At 42.7% G+C, this 21,401-nt stretch overlaps 1 protein-coding gene across 1 annotated transcript; it reads left to right on the top strand.

Moving 5' to 3' along the window:
- The first annotated feature begins 5,376 nt into the window (after positions 1-5,376).
- LOC122882633 (ADP-ribosylation factor-like protein 8A) lies at positions 5,377-20,441 on the top strand. The gene is made up of 7 exons (XM_044210216.1): positions 5,377-5,994; positions 7,837-7,917; positions 8,603-8,676; positions 9,273-9,366; positions 10,973-11,040; positions 11,480-11,550; positions 13,275-20,441. Exons 1-7 carry the CDS (start codon positions 5,872-5,874, stop codon positions 13,325-13,327), a joined length of 564 nt encoding a protein of 187 aa, XP_044066151.1. The 5' UTR covers positions 5,377-5,871; the 3' UTR covers positions 13,328-20,441.
- The last annotated feature ends 960 nt before the right edge of the window (positions 20,442-21,401 follow it).

Raw genomic sequence — 21,401 nt, 5'->3', positions numbered from 1 at the left:
TTCTTTGATGCAATCAAGGTGGTTTTTCAAACAGATATTGAAGATATTTAAAGATATTTATAACTGTCTGTAATGACAGCACGGCAGAGAGGACTGAGGGGTTTTTAGGCAACTAAAGAATTGGAAAAATTACTTTAGAAGAGAACATTTTGTAGTTTTATGGATATGGACAAACCAAGTTACAGTGATGTCAGTACTTGAGCCGCCACTCTGTCAAATTTTCATGTCAGCACGTCATTTTTTCTGTGCTCACAAAGTAACTTTAACTTTGTTAAAATCACGAAAGATTAAATTCACATTAAATCGGCTGCTGCAGTGGAGCTGATTTGTCTGAGAATATGGAAAGTAAACTCCAGGAACATGCTTTAGAAAGAAATGCTGAATGAGAGATTGTATTTAGCTACAGCAGAGGCTAGACAGGAAGTGATGTCACGAGACAATGGGCCTCGGACATGTAAAAGGCCCCCCCAGCCCTCCAACACCGGAGCAAAACCCCATAGATTGAAAGAGACACGAAATGACAACAAACGAAGCGGCCGTGTCATTTGCAGTCGTCACTCTGTGGTCACATTGCATCTGTTTGCAGTTGTTTGACTTTCCAAAAAAGAAATGTTCACTCACTTCACTCAGAGGCTCGGGCCTACGGGCCTACGGGCCCCCGGCCCCCTGGGGCTGTGCCCAGTAGGCCTGTCCAGTGATCCATCTATCTACAAACAGTCATTTAGGGCAACACGCTCCCCTCAACCTGAACCCAGTGTAGCCCAACCCTCAACCCGAGAGAGCTAACCGTAACCTCTGTAAGCCCTAACCCTAACCACGAATGGCATCGCGACAGGAAACACAATAAGAGGTAGAAATAGAATAATACAAAAACACATTGTTTAAGTTCAGGTCGAAAGCTCCAGAAAAAGCTAAGGAAGTGTTCCCCGAGTTTTGAATATTTTGTCACAAGTATTTTAAAACAAGTTCAAGGATGATTTTTAATCTCCTAACCCAAGGCCGGATTGATCCGCCAGGGGGCAATGGGGCAAAAATTAGCTGTGGGCCGCTACTGAGCCCCCATCTAAAATTTCCCAACCCATTTTTCCCAGAGCCCTGGAAACCAACCAGTGTTCCTATACTGGAATACTACCAAGTTTGCAGTGACTCAGTTGGTTGGTGATACTTAAATTAAGCACCATGTAAGCGTAATGTGAGTTGAAATATTAAAAGCATTAAAACTGGATTTTGACACAAGGCCTTTGAACAAGACAGGGCCTCAAATTCCGGTAAAGATGCCGGAGCCACCGGCTTTATCATTTCAGGTTTCATTGTGTTTTAGCAAATTACCAAACAAATGTGAAAGAAATCAAATTACCACAAATTGCCGTAAAGACAACGTGGGTCTTCCGGTCCCCCCGAGGGCCTGGGGTCCCAGGGCAGTGGCCTACTTTGCCAGCTGGATAATCCAGCCTTGCAAGTACAGAGTCCAGTATGGGTCCAGTTTGCAATATATAATATAATATAATATAATATAAGCCCCAGGACAGGACCAGGCCTTGTAATCAAACAGACTCAGAGCCACCTGCTGGCCAGTATAGGTATAGCATACAGTAACATCAGGATGGGGGCAGCCTGTTCACCTGTCTCCACCTGCTCAGACCAACTCATTGGCACAGGAGCATACTCACAATCCTGAATCCGACATCCTGCCCGTTTCACACGCCGCCGCACGGTGTCGGCGCCCATATTCATTATTTAAAACTGCACCTGGATTTAATGGTAACTGAGTTTAGATTAGACAAAACCTGTACCACTGCAGGTAAGTGCAAAAATATGTTTAAGGCTGCAAATAATGATTGTTTTCATCATTGATTAATCTGCTGCTTATTTTCTCTATTAGTCAATTTGTCTAGAAAATGTCAGAAAATAGCAAGAAACGTCCATCACACTGATCCACAATCCAAACCCCCCCCCAAAAATCAGAAGCAAATCCTCACACTGAAGAAGCTGAAACCAGAGAATGTTTATATCTATTATCATAATAGTTGCTGATTAATTTTAGCTATAATGTTTATAATTTGGGTGAACTGCCCCGGGCTGTTTGAAGAGATTTTGAGCGGGGTGTTGCTTTAAAGCGTGTAGGAGAAACTACGGCCGAAAAACGCTAACGGCCCAATCTAGAGCCGGTGTTTGGTTTGTCCGTTCTGGGCTACTGTAGAAACATGGCGGTTCAACATGGCGGCCTCCGTGGAAGGGGACCCGCTCCCTCTGTAGATATAAACGTCTTATTCTAAAGGTAACGAAAACACAGCGATTCTTATTTTCAGGTGATTATACACTAATGAAAACAGACTTATGAATATTATATTATATTTCTGCCGACAGCTCCTCCTAAATGTTCTGGACCTTTAAAAGGGTAAAGGTCATTTTCAGAGGAGACTGTAAACTGATGGTTCTACAGATGAACTGTGGTTAACTTGTGACTGTGGCCGGATGTCCAGTTAGTTGCACTTCTTGTCTCGTTTTCACTCACATCACATGTTAATGCTGCAGTCTGCGTGTGTGTGTGTGTGTGTGTGTGTGTGTGTGTGTGTGTGTGTGGACGTGTATTACTCATGTTGTGGGGACATAAATCTGTTTACACAGTCACATTGTGGGGACTCGCCTTCATTTTGGGGACTCAATGCAAGTCCCCATAGCGTAAATCATTAATTTTAAGGGGGAAGACTTGGGATAGGGTCAGGGTAAGTCTCCAGGAAATGAATGTAAGTCAATGTAATGTCCTCTCAAGTGATGAAAACATGACGTGTGTGTGTGTGTGTGTCTTAGAAAGGACATGAATCCATGGTTGAGCATATATGTTAAGATTTGTTTCGAAATAATCACAAAGAATAGCTTGAATGCACATAGTAGGATATTACGATATCAGGATTAATAGCAACTAGAACAGATAAGAGGTTTAAAACCTGGGAAAGGGGACCTACGATGTGATGGGAGCTCTTAAGGATCAATATGGCTTAACCAATCAGGACGTTTATAGATACTTGCAACTGAGACATTATTTAGAGCAAACAATAAGAAGGGAGAATCTAGACGGGCTGGAGTCGGGAATTATTAAAATGTTCACCTCGGCATACGAATCAGATTCAGATGAAGTTCGAAATTATATGCGAGAATGGAAAATTTAAAAGGAAACGATTCGTTATATATAAAAGTGGGAGAAAGAGGCAAATATTGTGTTTTCAGTGGCCGAATGGGAAGAGATTAATGAGCAACAGCGGGAAACAACTTGCTCCTCATCTTGGAGACAATATGGATGATAAGATTTTTTTATAACAGCGGCACAGAAAAAATATCAAGGTACAAGGTGGTGGAGATCAAGCGGAGCAAATAAAGCCGATCACTTGTTTGTTGGGGGGTTGCCCCTCCGTCACCCTTCACTGGCAGGAGCTAAACGGGTGGAGAAAATAGTGAGGGGAGAATTTCCACTTACATTTGAGGTATTATACTTGGGAAAAATTAAGATTTGGAGACAAATATATGTTTAGGATGATGTTAAAAAGATATTACCAGAAAATGGCTGAAGACAGAGGTACCTAAGGTCGAGGACTGGGTCGATGTAATATATATATATATATATATATATATATATATATATATATATATGGGTAGAAATGGAAGAATGTATGGATATATCCGGATGTGTACATATATGTGTGTGTTGATGTATATGCAGCATCTTGTAAGCAGTCCTTTTATTGTATTTCATATTTCTCTTTTTATTGTTTCCAGAAAGTCTTTAATGTTTAAAAGAAAAATGTTTAAGAGACGATAAAATGTTTGATGGATATGTGGATTTCTATATCAATAAAAAGAGACTTTAAAAAAAATAAAAGGAATACAACTGGAACAATATGCAGCGCGTGCTTTATCACATAACACTAAAGTCTATCAGAAAAATAAATGTATCCGTCTAATACAAATATATTATAAAACATAATTGTCCCACTCTGTCTCCCAACAGTCTGCTGCAATATCAGTAATTCTTCACGTGTATTATCTTACATTAAGATTGCAGTGGGAATCTCACGATGTCACAGGTGTCTAACCTGCTTACATTACTGACAAACTCATAATTCATAAAGTTTAATGGCTCGTTAAGAACCGGCAAAATGTTTAATTAAAATGATTTTTTTAAACACAATTTAGGTGTTAGGATGAAAAGAGTCAGCATAGAGTCGACACTCCTGACACAGGTATCAGGTACAGGTACAGGCCAAGGCACCAGTGACCCCGGTTTCCGTCCAGGGGGGTCAGTGTGGACATGGTAGAGGATTACAAGTACCTGGGAGTCCACATAGACAATAAACTGGACTGGACCAAGAACACTCAGGCTGTTTACAGGAAGGGCCAGAGCCGCCTCTGTTTCCTGAGGAGGCTGAGGTCCTTCAACATCTGCCGGACGATGCTGAAGATGTTTTATGAGTCTGTGGTGGCCGGTGCTGTCCTGTATGCTGTTGCATGCTGGGACAGCAGGCTGAGGGCAGCAGGCTGAGGGCAGCAGGCTGAGGGTAGCGGACGCCAACAGACTCAACAAACTGATCCGTAAGGCCGGCGACATTGTGGGGGTGGAGCTGGACTCTCTGGCGGTGGTGTCAGAGAGGAGGACGCTGGCCGAACTACATGCCATCTTGGACGGCGTCTCCCACCCGCTCCATGACGTGCTGGTCAAACAAAGGAGCGCCTTCAGCAGAAGACTCATCCCCCCACAATGCACCACAGAGCGCCACAGGAAGTCATTCCTGCCTGTGGCCATCAGACTCTTTAACTCCTCCCTCTAAGTGTCAGTCTGTATGACCCGAAGTCACTAAACTGGACATTGATCATTAACATCTCTGCAGTACTGACATAATTGTGCAATATTCTGTGTATTCAGTTTAATTTATTGATGTTTATTCATACTTCTATTACAGCTGTGCAATATTCTCCGTCTCATTATAATCTTAATAAGCTACACTTAACTTGACAGTTCATGCACTATTACTTTATACTGTATTATTATCATCAACCGGTAAACCCACTTTGTACTTCACACTTATTATATTTTATACTTATACCCACCTGGTACTTAATTTATCTGACCTGTATTATAGTGTATTATATTTTTTTGCTTAGTACTTCTATTCCTGTGTCCTGAGTTCCCCCTCAGGGATCAATAAAGTATTTCTGATTCTGATATCACATGATGAGGTCTTATGTTTATTAAGAGAATAATAACTGTATACAACAGAGGGGCAGTGTTTCCATCACCCGGAAGTATCTATCTCCTCTTTTCTCTGCTCTCCTCTGCTTCCTCTATCAACCCCACCCAAGCAGGAAGAGGAACCGACAGATTAAACAAAATACAAACTACATGACCAATAAAAAGTAAAACTTAAGACGAAGCATACCGCGTGTGTTTAGATTCACAGCAGATCCCTTCTTAAATGTAACGTTTATGTCCACGTTGAGCCTTTATTTGACTAACGAAGAAGAACGGCCTTCCGTGCGATGTTTATTTTGAAAGGCTGCACCGGATGTGGTGTGATGCGTAATGTCGGTCTCAGTCGGTGGGCAAAGGCGTAGCTAGTAAACACCACAGAAAGCCGAAAACACTCAGCGGACGTTAGAGCCTGAAAACACCGATTATTAAATATTATCTTCGGTTCGTGTAAAGCCTGTCGGTGTCGTCCGTTTTCCTGTTGCCGCCCGTGGTTGTCACAGTGACTGTCAGCGTCTAAAAAAATAAAAAATAAAGACTCGTCGGGGCGTTAGCCAGCTAGCTAGCTAGCATAGCCACCTAGCCGTACCTGCAACAGCCGCAGCTAGCATTAGCATCAGACGACAAAGATGATAGCGCTAATCAACAAACTGCTGGACTGGTTCAAGGCGCTCTTCTGGAAAGAAGAGATGGAGCTGACCCTGGTGGGGCTGCAGTACTCCGGGAAAACGACCTTCGTCAACGTGATAGCGGTAAGGTTCAGGCTAATATGATGTGCTAACGCCAGCTGTCAGTTAGCATCTGGCTGCGTCCATTGTTATCCTGCGGTGGTGAGGTCAGCTAGCTGTCGGTGCTCGACTTCAGCAAGACGCTCAATGAGTCAATATATTTTCTACACACTTCTAACTTACATCTGTATTAGTGCTGTGCTTTTTATTGAGAACAGATGTCGCTAACGCTGTGGGTAAACATTAAAACCTAATGTGTCATTTAAATAAGCACAGCTGCTTTAACATCTGCATTCGGTGGATGTTCTCAACCTCCACCATAAATGTAGATATTTTTTATCAGACCAGAAGGCCGTTTTTGGTGACCTGAGCCCCCAGCCCTGGTGCTGGTAGCAGGGCCGGAGGTAGGATTTGTAGGTCTAGTGTTGGAGGATCGATCACCCCCCCCCCTCCTGGCAGAGTGACCTTCCCTGTCCGGTCACACCAGACTCCCTCCCTGTTACACATCAGCTGTGCCTCTCCTGACATCAGCCTCCTGTGCTCCCCCATGTACAAAATGTGCATTTTAGTTTGACCCACTAACATAGATTTTCCTTCACCCAAAAATATATATTTTTTTGTAAGTTTTGGCATTTAGTATTCCTGCTTTTTAGAATTTAAAATGCAGCTGTGAGCGCAGACTAGAGCCCGACTGATGCTGGATCTTTGAGGCTGACATCAGTATTGGAAACTTTAAAAATCGGATAATATTCTTTATATATATATATATATATATATATATATATATATATATATATATATATATATATAAAGCGTAACCAGGGATGCGCCGATCCAAGTTTTCTCTCCCGATACAGATTCTGACACCTCAGCTCGGAGTATCTGCCGATACCAAGTACAGATCCGACGCCACTGCTCCCTTTTCCCCCAAAATTAAAATGTCCGGAGTAAGTGGTATGTGAGGTAACGTGAGGTCAGGGATTGCTGTGGCACTAAAAACAGAGTCAACAGCATGACTGACGTTATGTAACTGATAGCAAAAACACTGAATCTTACAATGATATTGATTGAGGACCTGTTTTCAGTGTGGATCTGTGACATCATGGCCGATACCAATCCGGCGTATTGAGTCAAGTTAAGTCAATTTTATTTATTTTATTTATTTATTTTTATATATATATATATATATATATATATATATATCCCAATATCACAAATTTGCCTCGGGGGAGCTTTACAATCTGTCCAACATTCGACACCCTCCGACCCTCGATTCGGGTGAGGAAAATGTCAGAAAGCTCAGGAGGGATCCGTCTCTCAGGACGCACAGACAGGAAACAGACGTTGTGTACAGAATAGACCAACAGTATTGTAGTTTCTTTCTACTGGAAGTCTGCAGCGTGGTTTGGTGCAGACTAGAGCCCCGCCGATACTCTTTAAAGGCTGATATTGAAATCGAAAGTTGAGTTTAAAAATATAATTGTATGCTGGCTGATATTTGTCATTTAACATAACGCATTACATAAACACACTTTTTTGATATGACGTTTTGGATCTTTTAAATCTGGCTTTTAATAATTATGACCAAAGTATGTTCTGAGCGGGATATAGTTTGTCCACCAGAGGGCGCCGTCCAAACCAGTAGGTTTTTTGGGGGGGCGTTTTATACCTTTTTGTCAGAGAGTTGACAGGAAACGAGGGGAGAGCGCGATGGGGAGCGGCACTCACTCACATACAAATCAATACAGTATGTCTGTGACAAGCGCCGATCAGCCAGTAATGGAGATCAATATGACGAAACTAAACACCACTGGTAAGTGGCGTATGTCAGTAAAAAGTGTGTGTGTGTGTGTGTGTGTGTTTCAGTCTGGCCAGTTCAGTGAAGACATGATTCCTACAGTTGGGTTCAACATGAGGAAGATCACTAAAGGCAACGTTACCATCAAGGTTGGTAGTTCCATTCCCTGCTTTTACCTGTCTGTACACACTCGCATGTACTGTGTGTGTGTGTGTTGTAGGTATATTCCAGACAATATAATAAGTTAACTTCCTGTCTAGTTAATTATATCCAGAATCAGGCTCCCACACGCAGAATAAATGCTCCCAAAAACATTGATGGGTTCAGCTATAAAGTTTTGACATTACGTCTTCATCAGGTAAACTGTGGCCGCGTATAGACCCCATTTGATTCGACGCAGGTTCAGACTGTATCAATCCGTAGACACTTGATGTTGATGTTGTCCGTACCTTTACACAACTCAGTGGCCTTGATTTTCCAGTCGATTGGAAAAAATTAACCCATAATTATAATAAATAATATAATATCGATAGATATATATCTCAAAGAAAATATACAAGAGAAACTCTTATAATTTAGAGTCTAAAGAAGAAAGAAATTATCTCACAACAATGTTTTTTTATCCCGCACATAAATAAAGACAGCGAGCAAAAAGAAAAGTCATGTGTGTTATTTTAATCGTAGAAAAGACTAAAGTAGTGTCTCTTAGGTAGCAGTTTTTCAGAGTCTCTTTTATTATTTATTCAGTTTTTTAAAATCTCAATTAATTATGTTTAACGATGAATTTCTGACTGTACACATTGTAAACTCTAACTGTGAACTCTGTGTCTGTAGTTGTGGGATATCGGAGGTCAGCCTCGGTTCAGGAGCATGTGGGAGCGTTACTGTCGAGGAGTCAGCGCTATCGTGTAAGTCCCGGTTCCCCGAAACTGTGGTTTCCGTCTCCTTAAACGGGTCGCTGGGACGGCTCCGCTCTGTCCAAACATGACGGGAGACCCAGAGACATTCGCACGTTTGTCCACCAACTCCTCCGTGTTTTTCAGAGGAAGAGATCTAAATCTAATATTTGAAGGTTTTCGCTCACAAGAGTTTGGTCAAATCAAGCTGAATGATCATCAGAACGAAGCAGTCATGCAGTCTTGTCGTGTCCTGAGTAGACAGGAAAGCTGCAGGGTAAATGGGTATTATTATACTCATTTTATTATTATTATTATTATTATTATTATTATTATTATGTAACAAAGAGCACCAAAGTCGGGCTGCATGTACAGCTGAGATGTAGTAAACGTGATACTGATGGGCTTTGGCAGCTTTTTCTGCAACCTCCTTTTGGTTTTTAGTCCAGTTCAGCAGGACAGAGCGTGATGTGACTGGAGGGCCACATAAACACATTTCTGATATAGTGATGAAATGACAGGAAGTAAGTTAACGACAGTTCTGATTATTATTATTAACTTTTTTGAATGAACGTACAGATGTTTTCACAGTTTCTTTTCTGTTGTAGCTACATGGTGGACGCAGCAGACCCGGAGAAGATCGAAGCCTCCAAGAACGAACTCCACAACCTGCTGGACAAACCGCAGCTGCAGGGAATTCCTGTAAGACCGCCGGAGCGGGCTGAATGCAACAAACCAGACCGACCCTGAGCAGAGCCAAGCACGCCCACTTAGCCTGACCAGAACAAAGTCAACCAAAAGATTAGGGCTGCACAAGTAATCGAAATATTATCCGAATCGCAATATGGCCACGTGCAATATCCAAATCGCAGACGCTGCATGTTTTGGTAAAGGTAAAATGTGACAAAACAGCATTTTAATGAAGCGCTGCGGAGTCGCCCCGGCCTGCACATCTGGTTCTCCAGATGTAAGACACATGTTTGTTTGGTACAGACCCCAACAGATGTCACATCGTCGTGATTTTAATAGTTTTTTTCAGTGAAAATGAAAATTGTGATGCAGAAATGATCACTCCCACTAATCGTGAATCGTAACGCAATCGTAATATCTGTCGCCATATATGATTTTTTTATTTTATTTATTTTTTTTACCATAACGTGCAGCCCTACAAAAAATTTAAAGAGACGGAAATGAATGAGCTGAACCTGACCAAACCTGCCACGAACACAATAAACAGATTTTTAAAAACTTAACAGCCAGCCAGAGCGAGTGAAACCTGAGATAAAAACCCAGCTGAACAGAGTTAACCACCTGAAGTTTGCAAATCTCAGTGAACCAGACCCGAACTGACTCTGAGGCCCCGTTTCCACCAGCGGCTCGTATCTGGATAAAATCCAGATGAGCTTGACGACACATTCATTTACATATGTTGGTCTCTGGCTGCCAGATCACAGATCCGATTGTCCTCACGGCTCTGACTCGCGCAGCTCTCGCTCACACAGATCGTTCGGCGGCCGAACTGATCAGGGATCAGATAAATGCATCAGCGGCTCGGAGCTTGTTGCTTTAATGAGACAGAGAACAGCGGCTCACTTCAGTGTCATTTTAATGTAACTTTAGCTGCTTTTAGAACGAGAACATGGATGTATTAAGATAATCAGACAGCGAGTGGATATTTCCACAGACTGCTCACTGGTATAGTCACACTGTGGGAGATTACAGATGCTAGAATGCATCTCAAACCCCCTCCTGAATGCTTTTTGGGTGCATTTACACTGAGATCAGATAGCTTTCCCGAGATGCACGAAGTGTAAATGGGCGTCCGAGCGAACCAGAATGAATTAGCTGCTTCCGACTGAACAATTTGGGCCAGACTTGACCAGAGCCAGCTGAACTGAGTCTGACCAAACACTGGACCTGATACCGCGAAAGTTAGTATTAAAAATGATTGTGAAAGAAATGTGTGGAGGGGGTGATGAGCAGTCTTTGGGGTAGCCTGTTTTGTGACCTCAGCACTCTGAACTTCCTACATGATTCGGTCACAAAGCATTCCTTACGCAGGGTAAAAACCAAAACCTTATATTTGTACCTGTTGTTCAGCACCGGTTGCATCTTCAAAGGTATTTTTGTGATGTCACTGATGTGCACAGTCGCCCCGGAGCGGAAAAATGTTGCCACGGCCAGAAACAACGTCCCAGTCGGAAAAATCCGATATACATTTACAACAAGTAACAGAAATCTGATATTGGTTGTTATATTCTCTAAATGATGCGGCTGATTCATGCTCCACCTGTGTGTGTGCCTTCAGGTTTTGGTTCTGGGCAACAAGAGGGACCTACCAGGAGCTCTGGATGAGAAGGAGCTCATAGAGAGGATGTAAGTCAACACTCACTTCTGACTCAGACCCGAGGCTCTGTGATCAGTGTGAACAGCCAAAAGCAGCGAGGAGTCGTGAGCTACACGTACATGGTGATGGTGGTAAAGTGAAAACTTACAGCACAAATGTAGTGTCGCAGTTTGTTGACTTACTCACAGCCACCTGCAGTTGGTCGGCGAGTCGGCCGCACGGCGAAGTGTGGCTCATTAGCTCCTCCCTTTGGAGTCAGTCTGACAAACACGCATACTTTGTTTGGACTTTAGTCCTTGCTGTAGATAAACAGGGAACACACAGTCTTTTGCAACATCACCGAAATACTTTATATAGATTATCGTTGCTGCGTTAACGTGTGTGTAAGTGTTGGAATTCCTGTACTGTCATCTATTGACTGTTTATAAGTTTTCATTTTAACTGATTATTTGTGTGTTTTTTAATCAGGAACCTGTCGGCCATCCAGGACAGAGAGATCTGCTGCTACTCCATCTCCTGCAAGGAGAAAGACAACATCGGTACGACACGCACACACACACATCTGTACTTTCATACATGTGAGGACCCTCGTTTACATAATAGATTTACATTCCCTAAACCTAATGTAACATATACACGTGGGATATGCCACTAAGAAAAGGGAAACTGAGTTGGTTTTTTTGAGTTCATTAGGCTAGATCAGATTAGGAAACAGCTCTCTAGGAGGTGGGAGAACAGTGGTAATAATAATAATAATAACAACACACGGAAACAAAGTGTTTAAATTTAAATGGCATGTATTAACAGTGATAGTGAAAAATATTTACAGTCTGCAGAATAAGAAAACATTGCTTTAGGTCAAGTGTCTAACCCTTAAGTGCACTTCGGAATAAATATTCACAATAGTTCTTTCTCAGACAACAACAACAACTCCTACCAGACCGCAGGAGTTTGAAAAGTAGAGTTGAATGTTGTACAGGTTCTTTGTAGACTTAGCTCGCCATCGGACTCGTACCCAACCGGGCACACCTGGCCAAATCCCTGGTTCTAAACAATCAGAGCAGCGTCGGTACAGATTGTAAGGCTCCTGTGCAGCCGTCCTGTTACGCCTCGCTCCCAACTTCTGACAGGAGCGGGGACGAACAGGCTTGTATGGCGGCGCTGCAAGGTACACGATTGGCTGGAGTGTTCTCGCGAGAGGACCGTGACTACGTGGTGCCTTCACTGACGCATAATAGTTGGAATTTTTAAGTTAGTGCATTTTAAACCTGGGTTACACTAAGGTTGTGTTCAGGCCGATATTAGCTCCGTGAAGCAAACACGGCCTCCTCGTTCATTTCAGTCAGACCAGCGTGGTCCGGTCGAAGCGGGATAAACTCAACCTGCAGCACAGCGTCATCCAGCAAAGCACTGCGTTTGCCAGTAGAGTACGTAAAGCACACGTTCTTGGTAGATCACTTATTTCCACTGTTCGCCTGTCAGTCGAGGAAGAGGATGAAATGATTGTCACAGCTTTGTTATCAGAGTGGTGAAATCCGGTCCCATAGTGTTACAAACCGCCGCACAGCGTTTGAATCACAGGGTGACGCAGCGAGTACTGAGGTCACACATGAGACTTAACAGCTAACTAACTGAAACTCTGTGGTTTGGAGTTCAGTTTCACTCCTGCGCTCCTGTTTGTGCTTCCAGATCGTAGCCTTATTTTACTGCTTGCTGATCGCTGTCAGCCGTGTCACAGCTGGGCTGTGTCGCTGCTGATGCGAGCCCAACGTTTCCTGCTGCCTCACATTAAAGCCTTATAAAGCTTTTATTGAGAGCTTCATTAGCAGTGCTGTTCTACACAACAAGATGTGGACGCATTCAGCGCTGTTTGGTCAGTGTTTAAGCTTTAAACATTGCAGGGAAGAGAATGAATCGATGCAATCAGGAAGTGGACAGTGAGCTGTTAGATGAAGAGCTGCAGGCGACAGGCTCTCGCTGTGGTTTGAGAAGAACACCTCCAATACGCCATCAAGGTAAACAACGCCTTTTAACAAGTGGTGGCATATGTGTGTATCAAGTAAGTCCGTCGGTGTTGCAGCAGAGAGGCGTTTCCAATGTTCTGCCCCCAGTCACGTATAAAAAATGGCGTCTGACAAAGTTTTCAACCCTCTCACACATTTTGATGAAGACCATTTCCAAAATGAAAACACACACACACACACACACACACACCTTCTCTGTCTGTACACTCTGCTGACATCGCATCTGTCTCTCTCTGCAGACATCACTCTCCAGTGGTTGATCCAACACTCCAGGACTAAGAGGAGTTCCTGAGAACAGACACGCCCCCGACAGAACAGGCCACGCCCACCTGTCATTACACACTCGCTCTTTGATCAAACCCCCCAGTCACTCTCACCCATACACCTTTGGATGCACCGATACCTCGCTTTTGTTTTTATTAAAGTATAAAATGGAAAAGCCCACAGAGTCGCCTGACAGGCAGCCGTGTCGGCGTGTGGCTTCTGTGGTTTGAGTAACGACAGGTGATTGACAGCATTAATGAGGTTTGCAGAAGGCGTCCTTTTGTTTCAGTTCGTACAAAATAGTCTTCAGTACACCAGCACAGGAGCACGCGCGCGCTAAAAATTCACGGCGGTATTTTTCCCGGGAAACGGGAGCAGATTTTGACGAGAATTCTTAGGAAGTACTGGGATCTCAATCCCTGCCAGTCGACCCTAGTTAGATCATGTCGCTGTCGACCGATGGCTGACGCTTGTTCCCTGCAAAGGTGTCTCACAGGTACAACCACAAAAGTCTACAGCTAATTTATTTATACAGTAGTTAAAGGGTCATTTCACCCAAATTACAGAGCACAAAAAAAATTTTTATTGGGAGCATTTCCTCGCTAGAAAATGAGGTGGAGGCAGATATCTAAAAAAAACAAACTTGAATGAATAAAACCAAAACCATCTGCATGGATAGATACTACAAGAGGGAAGAGAGAAAATACGTTTTTTGTAATTTGGGTGAACGGACTTTTTTTAATTTTCAGTCTGTATGGCTTAAATATAACCACCAGTCGTGTCAGTGATTGAAACTGGCAACAGAAAAGTGGTATCAGTGCATCTTTACAGATCCACACAACAGCCTCCACGATGCTCTGTATTTTTAAATTGGCGGGGAACCTAAAATCATCACCGCAACGTGTAGAAAAGGCCAAAAAGACACACCGTTAGCATTGCTAGCTGCTTAGCTGGAGCCTGTTTTGTGGATGTGTACTCTTCCTCGAGTTTTCCCATGATCCTCCTCTCCCCCCCCCCGACCTCACCTTCATCACCTTTTAGCCAGTAACCACAAATCTGCCTTCATCATTTCCTCTCTCCTCCCTTTCCTCTGTTGATTTTCATTCCTCCCTTTCTCCTTCCATTTTTCCCTTTCTACCTCCATCTTCCATCCATCCATTCATCCGCACCACCATTATTTCACATTTATATAATCCCGAGAAGCCCCTCTTCCTCCCTCGTCTCTTGTGAACTGCTTGTCTTCCTCTGTAATCCCTCTATCCTTTCCTTTCTTATTTTTGGATGTTACCTTCTTTCTCTCTTTCCTCGCCAAGCCCCGCCGCTCGTCGCCTCGCTTTCTCTCCTGCCGAGCGAGGGATTAAAAACCTTTTTATTGCACTGTTGATTTTGGTTTTGTAAGATATTGATAATGAGAATAATGTTAATAATCTTCTTATTGTGACATAACCTGGTTTGTTCAGATTTAAGGAAGTGGTACTTTAACTGGAGAAGGAGAAATGTTGCTTCTGTTCATATCTCTGTAATAATTATTATTATTTCTTATTTGTTTTATATTGTTATTATTTTTTATTGTTTGTTTTTTTTGTCTACTCTGGATGTGAGCCAGAGGTCAGTGTTTTCTGCTCTGAGACGTCTGCTGATTGGACCTGGGGTGTCACGTGATCAAATGCAACCTTCACATCATGTCAGATAAAATGCAGCGATATAATTAGTCACGTTTGAGTCGCTGAAACTCCCACTTATTAAATTTTTATTTTAAAATCGATTGATTTAAAAGGGTTTTTTTATCAATATATTTTTCCCTTGACACCATTGATTGATTTATGACACCAGGAGTGACAACAAAATACATTTTGGAACTTTGTTGAGGACGAATATCTTTTGTTGAGATTATCAAATGATTTTTTAGTTCAAATTCAGCCTCTAGTCCTTCCTCGCAATATCCGAGCCTACAGAAAATGGCCACTTCCTGTTTTTAATTACCACAAGATGGCACCATGAATATGGAAGCCTGCGGCTGCCAATATTGAGATAAAATGTGCATTTGATGTGTGACAGAATTAACATTTTATAATCAAATTCTCATTTTAAAGTAAAAATGAAAACCCCGTTCAGTGACGATACCTTTCCGTGCTCTCCTAAGCGCTAAACTCTGCCGCGTGGAACTGGCAGAAAATGTGAAACCTAAACTTGAAAATGAAAAAGCGGACTGGACTTTTGCGTTTGAATTGAAATCCTAGTTTTGACTCGTTTCTATTGAAAATGAAATGCCATTTTTATATTCCTCAATTTCAGAAAAAAAGCCCCGGGAGAATCCTGACATTAAATATCAGGACGTGATTCAAATGCAAAACTCTAGTTTGAAATTTAATTTTGAAGTTTAGGTTGCACGTCATCTGACAAAACATTTCGCGTTTAGTTTCATTATTATTTTGTCTACGTTAAGCCTCAGAAGTACACTGGAAATTATTGCTATTTTAATTTTGGCAGTAATGCATTTTCAAACATGAAAATTTAAATTTTGTCATACATCATGCGCACACAAGTGGAAATTATTACAATTTAACATTAGCAGCCATAGACTTCCACACAAAGCAGTGTTTACCGAATGTTTGTATTTATGGTAAACAAGATATGACAGGAATGCGGTTTAAGGAAATCTACTCTGTCGATATTTATATAATCAGTTGGTGCTTCTACAGCTGGTCTAAGGCTTTGTTCAGACTGCAGGACTGCGGGTTCGTTTCTCAAATCAGATCTTTAAGACAGACTGTCAAAACTATTTACAAGTGATCGGATCGGATTTGTGCGCCCAGACATCGCCACCCTATCTGCGTGGGTTGCTGTGGCAACGACGTAGGCGTCAGTAACGACGTACGCTGGTGACGCGGCTTTCCGACGCTGAAGCATGAGAAACGGGAGATCCATCGCTCGCTGGTGTCCGTTGCGATGTCCCGTGCTGCACTCGTGGCTCTGATGCACCTCCTCGTTTTGGATTTGACGTCGCGTGTTTTGCGTTGCGAGTGACGCAAAAGACACTTTGAAATCCCGATTTGAGCGTCCGGACTGAGACGCATCTGTAGAAATCGCATTTCAAACCACCGCCAAATGTGGCTCGGATCCGATTTGCAAAAATCGCATTTCACGTGGGGTTTTATTGCCGTCCAGACTTTCTAAAGTCAATCTGGATATGCCAAAAAACGGATTTGGGCTGGCAGTCTGAACAAGGCCTAAATTTACCACCAGTTTATTGTGAATGTTTTTTTGCTGTGAATGGTAGCAACTCATTTTCAAGCCGTTAAGCTTTTAGCTAGCTAGTTAAGTTATCCAATTTAGTGTTTTAAACACACAGCGTCGACTACAGCAAAACAGAGCCATTACTGAAAGCAGGTGATGATAGTTTTGACGAGTAAAATAATTGTGCTTGTCAGGTCGTACGCTGGTGATTGGCCAAAATATTCCAATCTGTAATAAAATGAGGAGATTTTAAAAGAAACGTCACAAAATGTCAGCACGTAGCTTCGTACAAAGATCATCATTAGCATCACGCTTGCTACATCCTTACACTATTTTCACACTACTTATATTGTTATAATACTGTTTGTTTCATTTCAACATCTTCGTCAGCTCTGTCCTCCTATTGGTTCATATCACATTCTGACACGTTCTGGTCCTGACAGCAGCCAATCAGACTGCAGAACAAACAGGAAAAGGAAGGAGCATTACCTGTCTGTATGTTGTTCTGTGCTAAGGTCATTTTGTTTGCAGTGTATGTGGGAGATTAATTCTGCTAGCACGCACTCGCCTGCTTTACACTGTCGGGCCAAACGGGCTCAGTCTGGCTTCATATTTAGGATCAAGAGAGACTTAAGGCCTTTCTCAGTCTGAGTCTTGTGTGCGGCCCCGAGCACCGTCCCAATTCAAAGTCCATATTAGGACAAAACCGCGCCAAATGACGCTAAGGCTACAGCTAATGCAATTATTTTCAGTATCAATGAATCTGCTTGATTAGTCGTCTGGTGTATTAAAAGCCCGTCACAAGGTCACAAGAGACGCCCTCAAAATGCTTGTTTTGTCCAAACAACGGATCTAAACCCAAAGATATTCAGTTTACTGTCGCATAAGACCACGAAAAGCAAAGAATGTTTTCCCCTTGAAAATGACTGACAGTTATTGCCGAATAATCTTCTGTTGATTGACAGATATTACACGACTAATTGCTACAGCTGTGGTCGATGCTTTGGGAGCAGTCTTGAGTGAACCTGGGGAAGACGAGTATCCCGGTTTGCATTTCACATCCATCAACAGCAGCGACAGCAAAGCACATAATTCAAACCCAGAACGTCTTGTATTAAAACTGTAACCAACCAAATTTGGTCTTAGTCAAGAAATTAACAGCTTAGATTTCAAAATATGTGGTTGATTTATCAAAAATAATGCATATTTGATTTGCAACATCTCTGGAGATGTGAGGATCTGTAGCGGCGTACAGGTGTGTTGAAGTGAACCACCTGAGCTGAGCTGGTGAAGTCAGCACGAAGGCTGTCCCGGTTACAGACGGAGCGCTTTTGTGGGTTAGGACTCCCTGGAAGGCGACTTCAAACTCCCAACATCGCGAGATCGAAATTCCCAACAGTGCAAGATTAAAGTCCCAAAAAACGCAAGTTCGATCTCGGCAAACTCGTTATTGAGAAAGTCCTTTCTGTTTTTCTCGATAGACTGGTTTCCACAGCAGAGCCAAACACTCTTATCAGTGACTGAATCCTCCAAACAGCAGCAATGCTGAAGCTGCATAAACAGTTTTAGCCCTCTTTAGCCCGACAGTGGAAAGCTGCTTATTTCTTAATAACTACCCAGAGCCGTCTATCTGAAGGAGCTGTGTTAACAAGCTGGAGGTGCCAGAAGGCCCAGTACTTCCCCGATGAAACGCCAGACGACAACAAGCACAACTCGCACCAGTTGGACGTGTCAAAGAAGTAAAAACTGAATCTCCTTCAGCCTCGGACGGCTCAGTTTGTTCTCCAGCTGCTCCAGATTTCAGGTTCTGGTGTTTTCTGAACCGGTGAAGAGGTGTTGTCTGACTCCGTTCTGGTCCACTTGAAATGTATTGATCTGTTGATCAGCCAGCACAGTGATTATTCGTTATTGACGCCGTCAGACAGACCAGATTACAAGGGAATTTCAAAGTCACGTCTCGGCCTCGTGTGATTCTTTATTTGATTCCAGCAGAGAGTTAACAGGAGTTCACGGGGGTTTGAGACGGGGATGTTGCGGTTCAGCGGTCTACACCCAAACCGGTTCAGTGTGCTAGTTTGAAGCACGTCTTAAGGCAAAGAAAGAGAGGGGCGAGACGTGATGAAGCCTACTGATGGAGATAACGGAGCACACTTTCAAACACCTCATGGACGTTCATGGTGTTTGCATGAAGTTCACGTGAAAAGTGGCAGAGGTAGTTGCGTGAAGAGCGAATCAGCGCTCGACACCGTTGGCCAGCCGCTGCGTACAATCGGCATCATTGTGAGATTAACGGTTTCGGAAAGTTACGTAGATTGTCGGACGCAGCAGACTGAATTACAACATCGGAAACAGGTTTTCAGGCACTGCTCTGTGATCCGACACTTGAGTTTTAAGCATACTGACCCTTAAGGCCACCAGGTCGCCCCGCCCTGTGAGCTTTCGAAGTGCAGTTTTAAGAAATCCTGTCTTTGGAGTCAAAAAGCCAGATTTTCCACATTTCTTTGTTTAAACACAGAAAAAGGAAAGATTATATTTCACTGCGGCTGGTAAACCCTGAGACTCACCAGCCACTTTGACCGGTTTACCAGCCCACCGGGTGTCTGTTAGAACAGAGCGACACCTTCAGGTGACCGCAGTTGGTATTTCCTGTCCTTGTTCATCGGGTCGAATGCGTGAACCTTGAAATCTCCCCTGCAGCTGTGTTCTGATTGGCTCTGGTCTCTTCTGTTTGCATGCTGAGGGCAGGGATTGTATATCTGTGGGACCTGATGAAGTCAACGGTTATTTTGGTGCAACTTTACCATAAAATGGCCTTAATCCAGTGTGTCATCCTGAGTATTAACCTACAGAAAAGTAATGTAAGTACACAACATGAAATGTACTAAAAACAGTGCAATAAAACAGAAGTATCAACATTGCGATTAAACTGTGTCATAACGTGCTTCTTTATGCCGGAGGAGGATCGCGTGACGGTGTGCTTACAGTACTGATGGAAACACTGGAGTACGGTCATTGTGATGTAAAGTTTGACCAGCGTTTTTTTTTTTTATGGCAAATAATCTAGTAACGTCTTGTGATCCTGCATGTACAAACTGAGGCCGTACAGGATGCGATGTAAAACGTCCTGGAAGGTTATATCCGCGTCAAAACCTGGAGATCTCTACGGCGTCGCCACCAAAATATGACAAAATTTGGGAACAAATGAAACTGGAAACCTTTTTGAAAGGATCTTCTTGACTACTAAACCGCTTGTTACGCTTTCACAGACTGTTAGTACTGTGAAGCTACATGAATATGACCGTTTATTACAGACTCTTTAAACCATTGTGGTCATTTTTAAAAAGAAAAACAGTGAACGGCACTGAAAGCTTAAAAACGTGTTCAGCGCGAGAGTTCATTCTTTACCTTTTTAAAGAGCAGTTTGACAAAACAGTCTCAACTACTAGCTTGATCCAGAGCTTTCATTTTTCTGAGCATTTTTAATATGTTTGAATGTAAAACTTTGCATTAAATCTCTTCTAATCTAATATCGATGGCCAAATTCATTGCAAGAGTCGAGCGTATTTGTTTTCATTTATCGGACCGGCCCGAAGAGAAATGAAGAAATCAAAAACTAAAAGTCAGCTACTCTCTAACGAAGGTGATTTATTTATTTATATGTTTGAACAACCAAAATTAAGTTTAAAAAACAAACCTTTAAATTTGGAGATTAAGGATTAATAAGGAGCTTGTTCTGGATTGTGTTGCTGATCCGGTAGTTTTGCTGCGGAGTTTGTACATGCAGGTTGAACATGCTGAGACAGTCTGAACCTGTTTGTACATTATTGTTTTATTCAGTTGATATATAATGTGTTTTAATAGAAACATGCTTGTGTATGATACTAATTAAATACTATGGAGAAATACCTCGAGGCATCCCTTATCTTTGTTTTGAATCATTAATAATATTAAATGTATTATCAGTCATTTTCATTTTAAAATATTATCCATAACGTGCAGAAAAACATCTTCTTTTATCCGAGTTGAGTCCAAAAACACACGCTCGTCGTAGAAAACAACATGGAGACGAGGCGGTGCTCCTGTTTCATACTTTCTGTGTTTGTGTTGCGTCTTTTTTGTTTTCTGCAGTGAAGCTTTTTCATCCAATCACATTAAAGTGTCAGGCTGCTTCAGACCTGCAGTGTTACTGATGAGGCAGCAGGGGGCAGCGCACACACACAGTGTTTCCTTTCACATCGTCTGAGAAGTGTGTGTGTGTGTGTGTGTGTGTGTGTGTGTGTGTGTGTGTGTGTGTGTGTGTGTGTGTGTGTGTGTGTGTGTGTGTGGGGTCAGCGCTCGGGTCGGATTCAGACTAATTGGTCTCTCCAGCAGCAGCTGAGCTCAGCGGTTCGTCGTCACAGTCAGACTGAAGGCTGAATTCATAACAGGAGCGGCGAAAACGCAAATGTCAGTCGAGAGCGATGCACTTAAAGAGTGACTTAACACTTTTAAGTTTGTTGCTCTTAATGTTACACACACACACACAACAATTTACAGGAAGCTGGAACCAGCGGAGGAAGTATTCAGATATGAAAGTAAACTCAGGAAAAAGCCCTTAAAGCATTAAAGCAGTGCAGCGTCCCTGTGGCTGCTGTGCTGTTATATATTCTATCATCAGGTTATTATTCCTCGTGCATTAATGTAAAGCAGGATGTTGCTGCTGCAGCTGGTGGAGCTGGAGCTCATGTTGAACCGGTTTGTATCGGACTGCAGCTGATGATGCTTTTCATTCTGGATCCATCTGCTGATTCTTTTCTGATCGATCGATCGGTTTGGAAAACTGGTGAAAAGCGGTGGTGAAAGCGCGAGAAACGGCGACCCAGAGC

The sequence above is a fragment of the Siniperca chuatsi genome, linkage group LG10 (assembly GCF_020085105.1).
Source record: "Siniperca chuatsi isolate FFG_IHB_CAS linkage group LG10, ASM2008510v1, whole genome shotgun sequence".
In the NCBI taxonomy this organism is placed as follows: Eukaryota; Metazoa; Chordata; class Actinopteri; order Centrarchiformes; family Sinipercidae; genus Siniperca; species Siniperca chuatsi.
Note: the sequence above shows the minus strand (reverse complement) of the source record. Positions and strands in the feature narration are given on the sequence as shown.

Coding starts and splice junctions, on each gene's coding strand:
- LOC122882633 (XM_044210216.1), top strand. CDS start 5,872: ATGATAGCGCTAATCAACAAACTGCTGGACTGGTTCAAGGCGCTCTTC. Junction 7,918..8,602: donor AAGGCAACGTTACCATCAAG/GTTGGTAGTTCC, acceptor CTGTGTCTGTAG/TTGTGGGATATCGGAGGTCA. Junction 9,367..10,972: donor CGCAGCTGCAGGGAATTCCT/GTAAGACCGCCG, acceptor GTGTGCCTTCAG/GTTTTGGTTCTGGGCAACAA.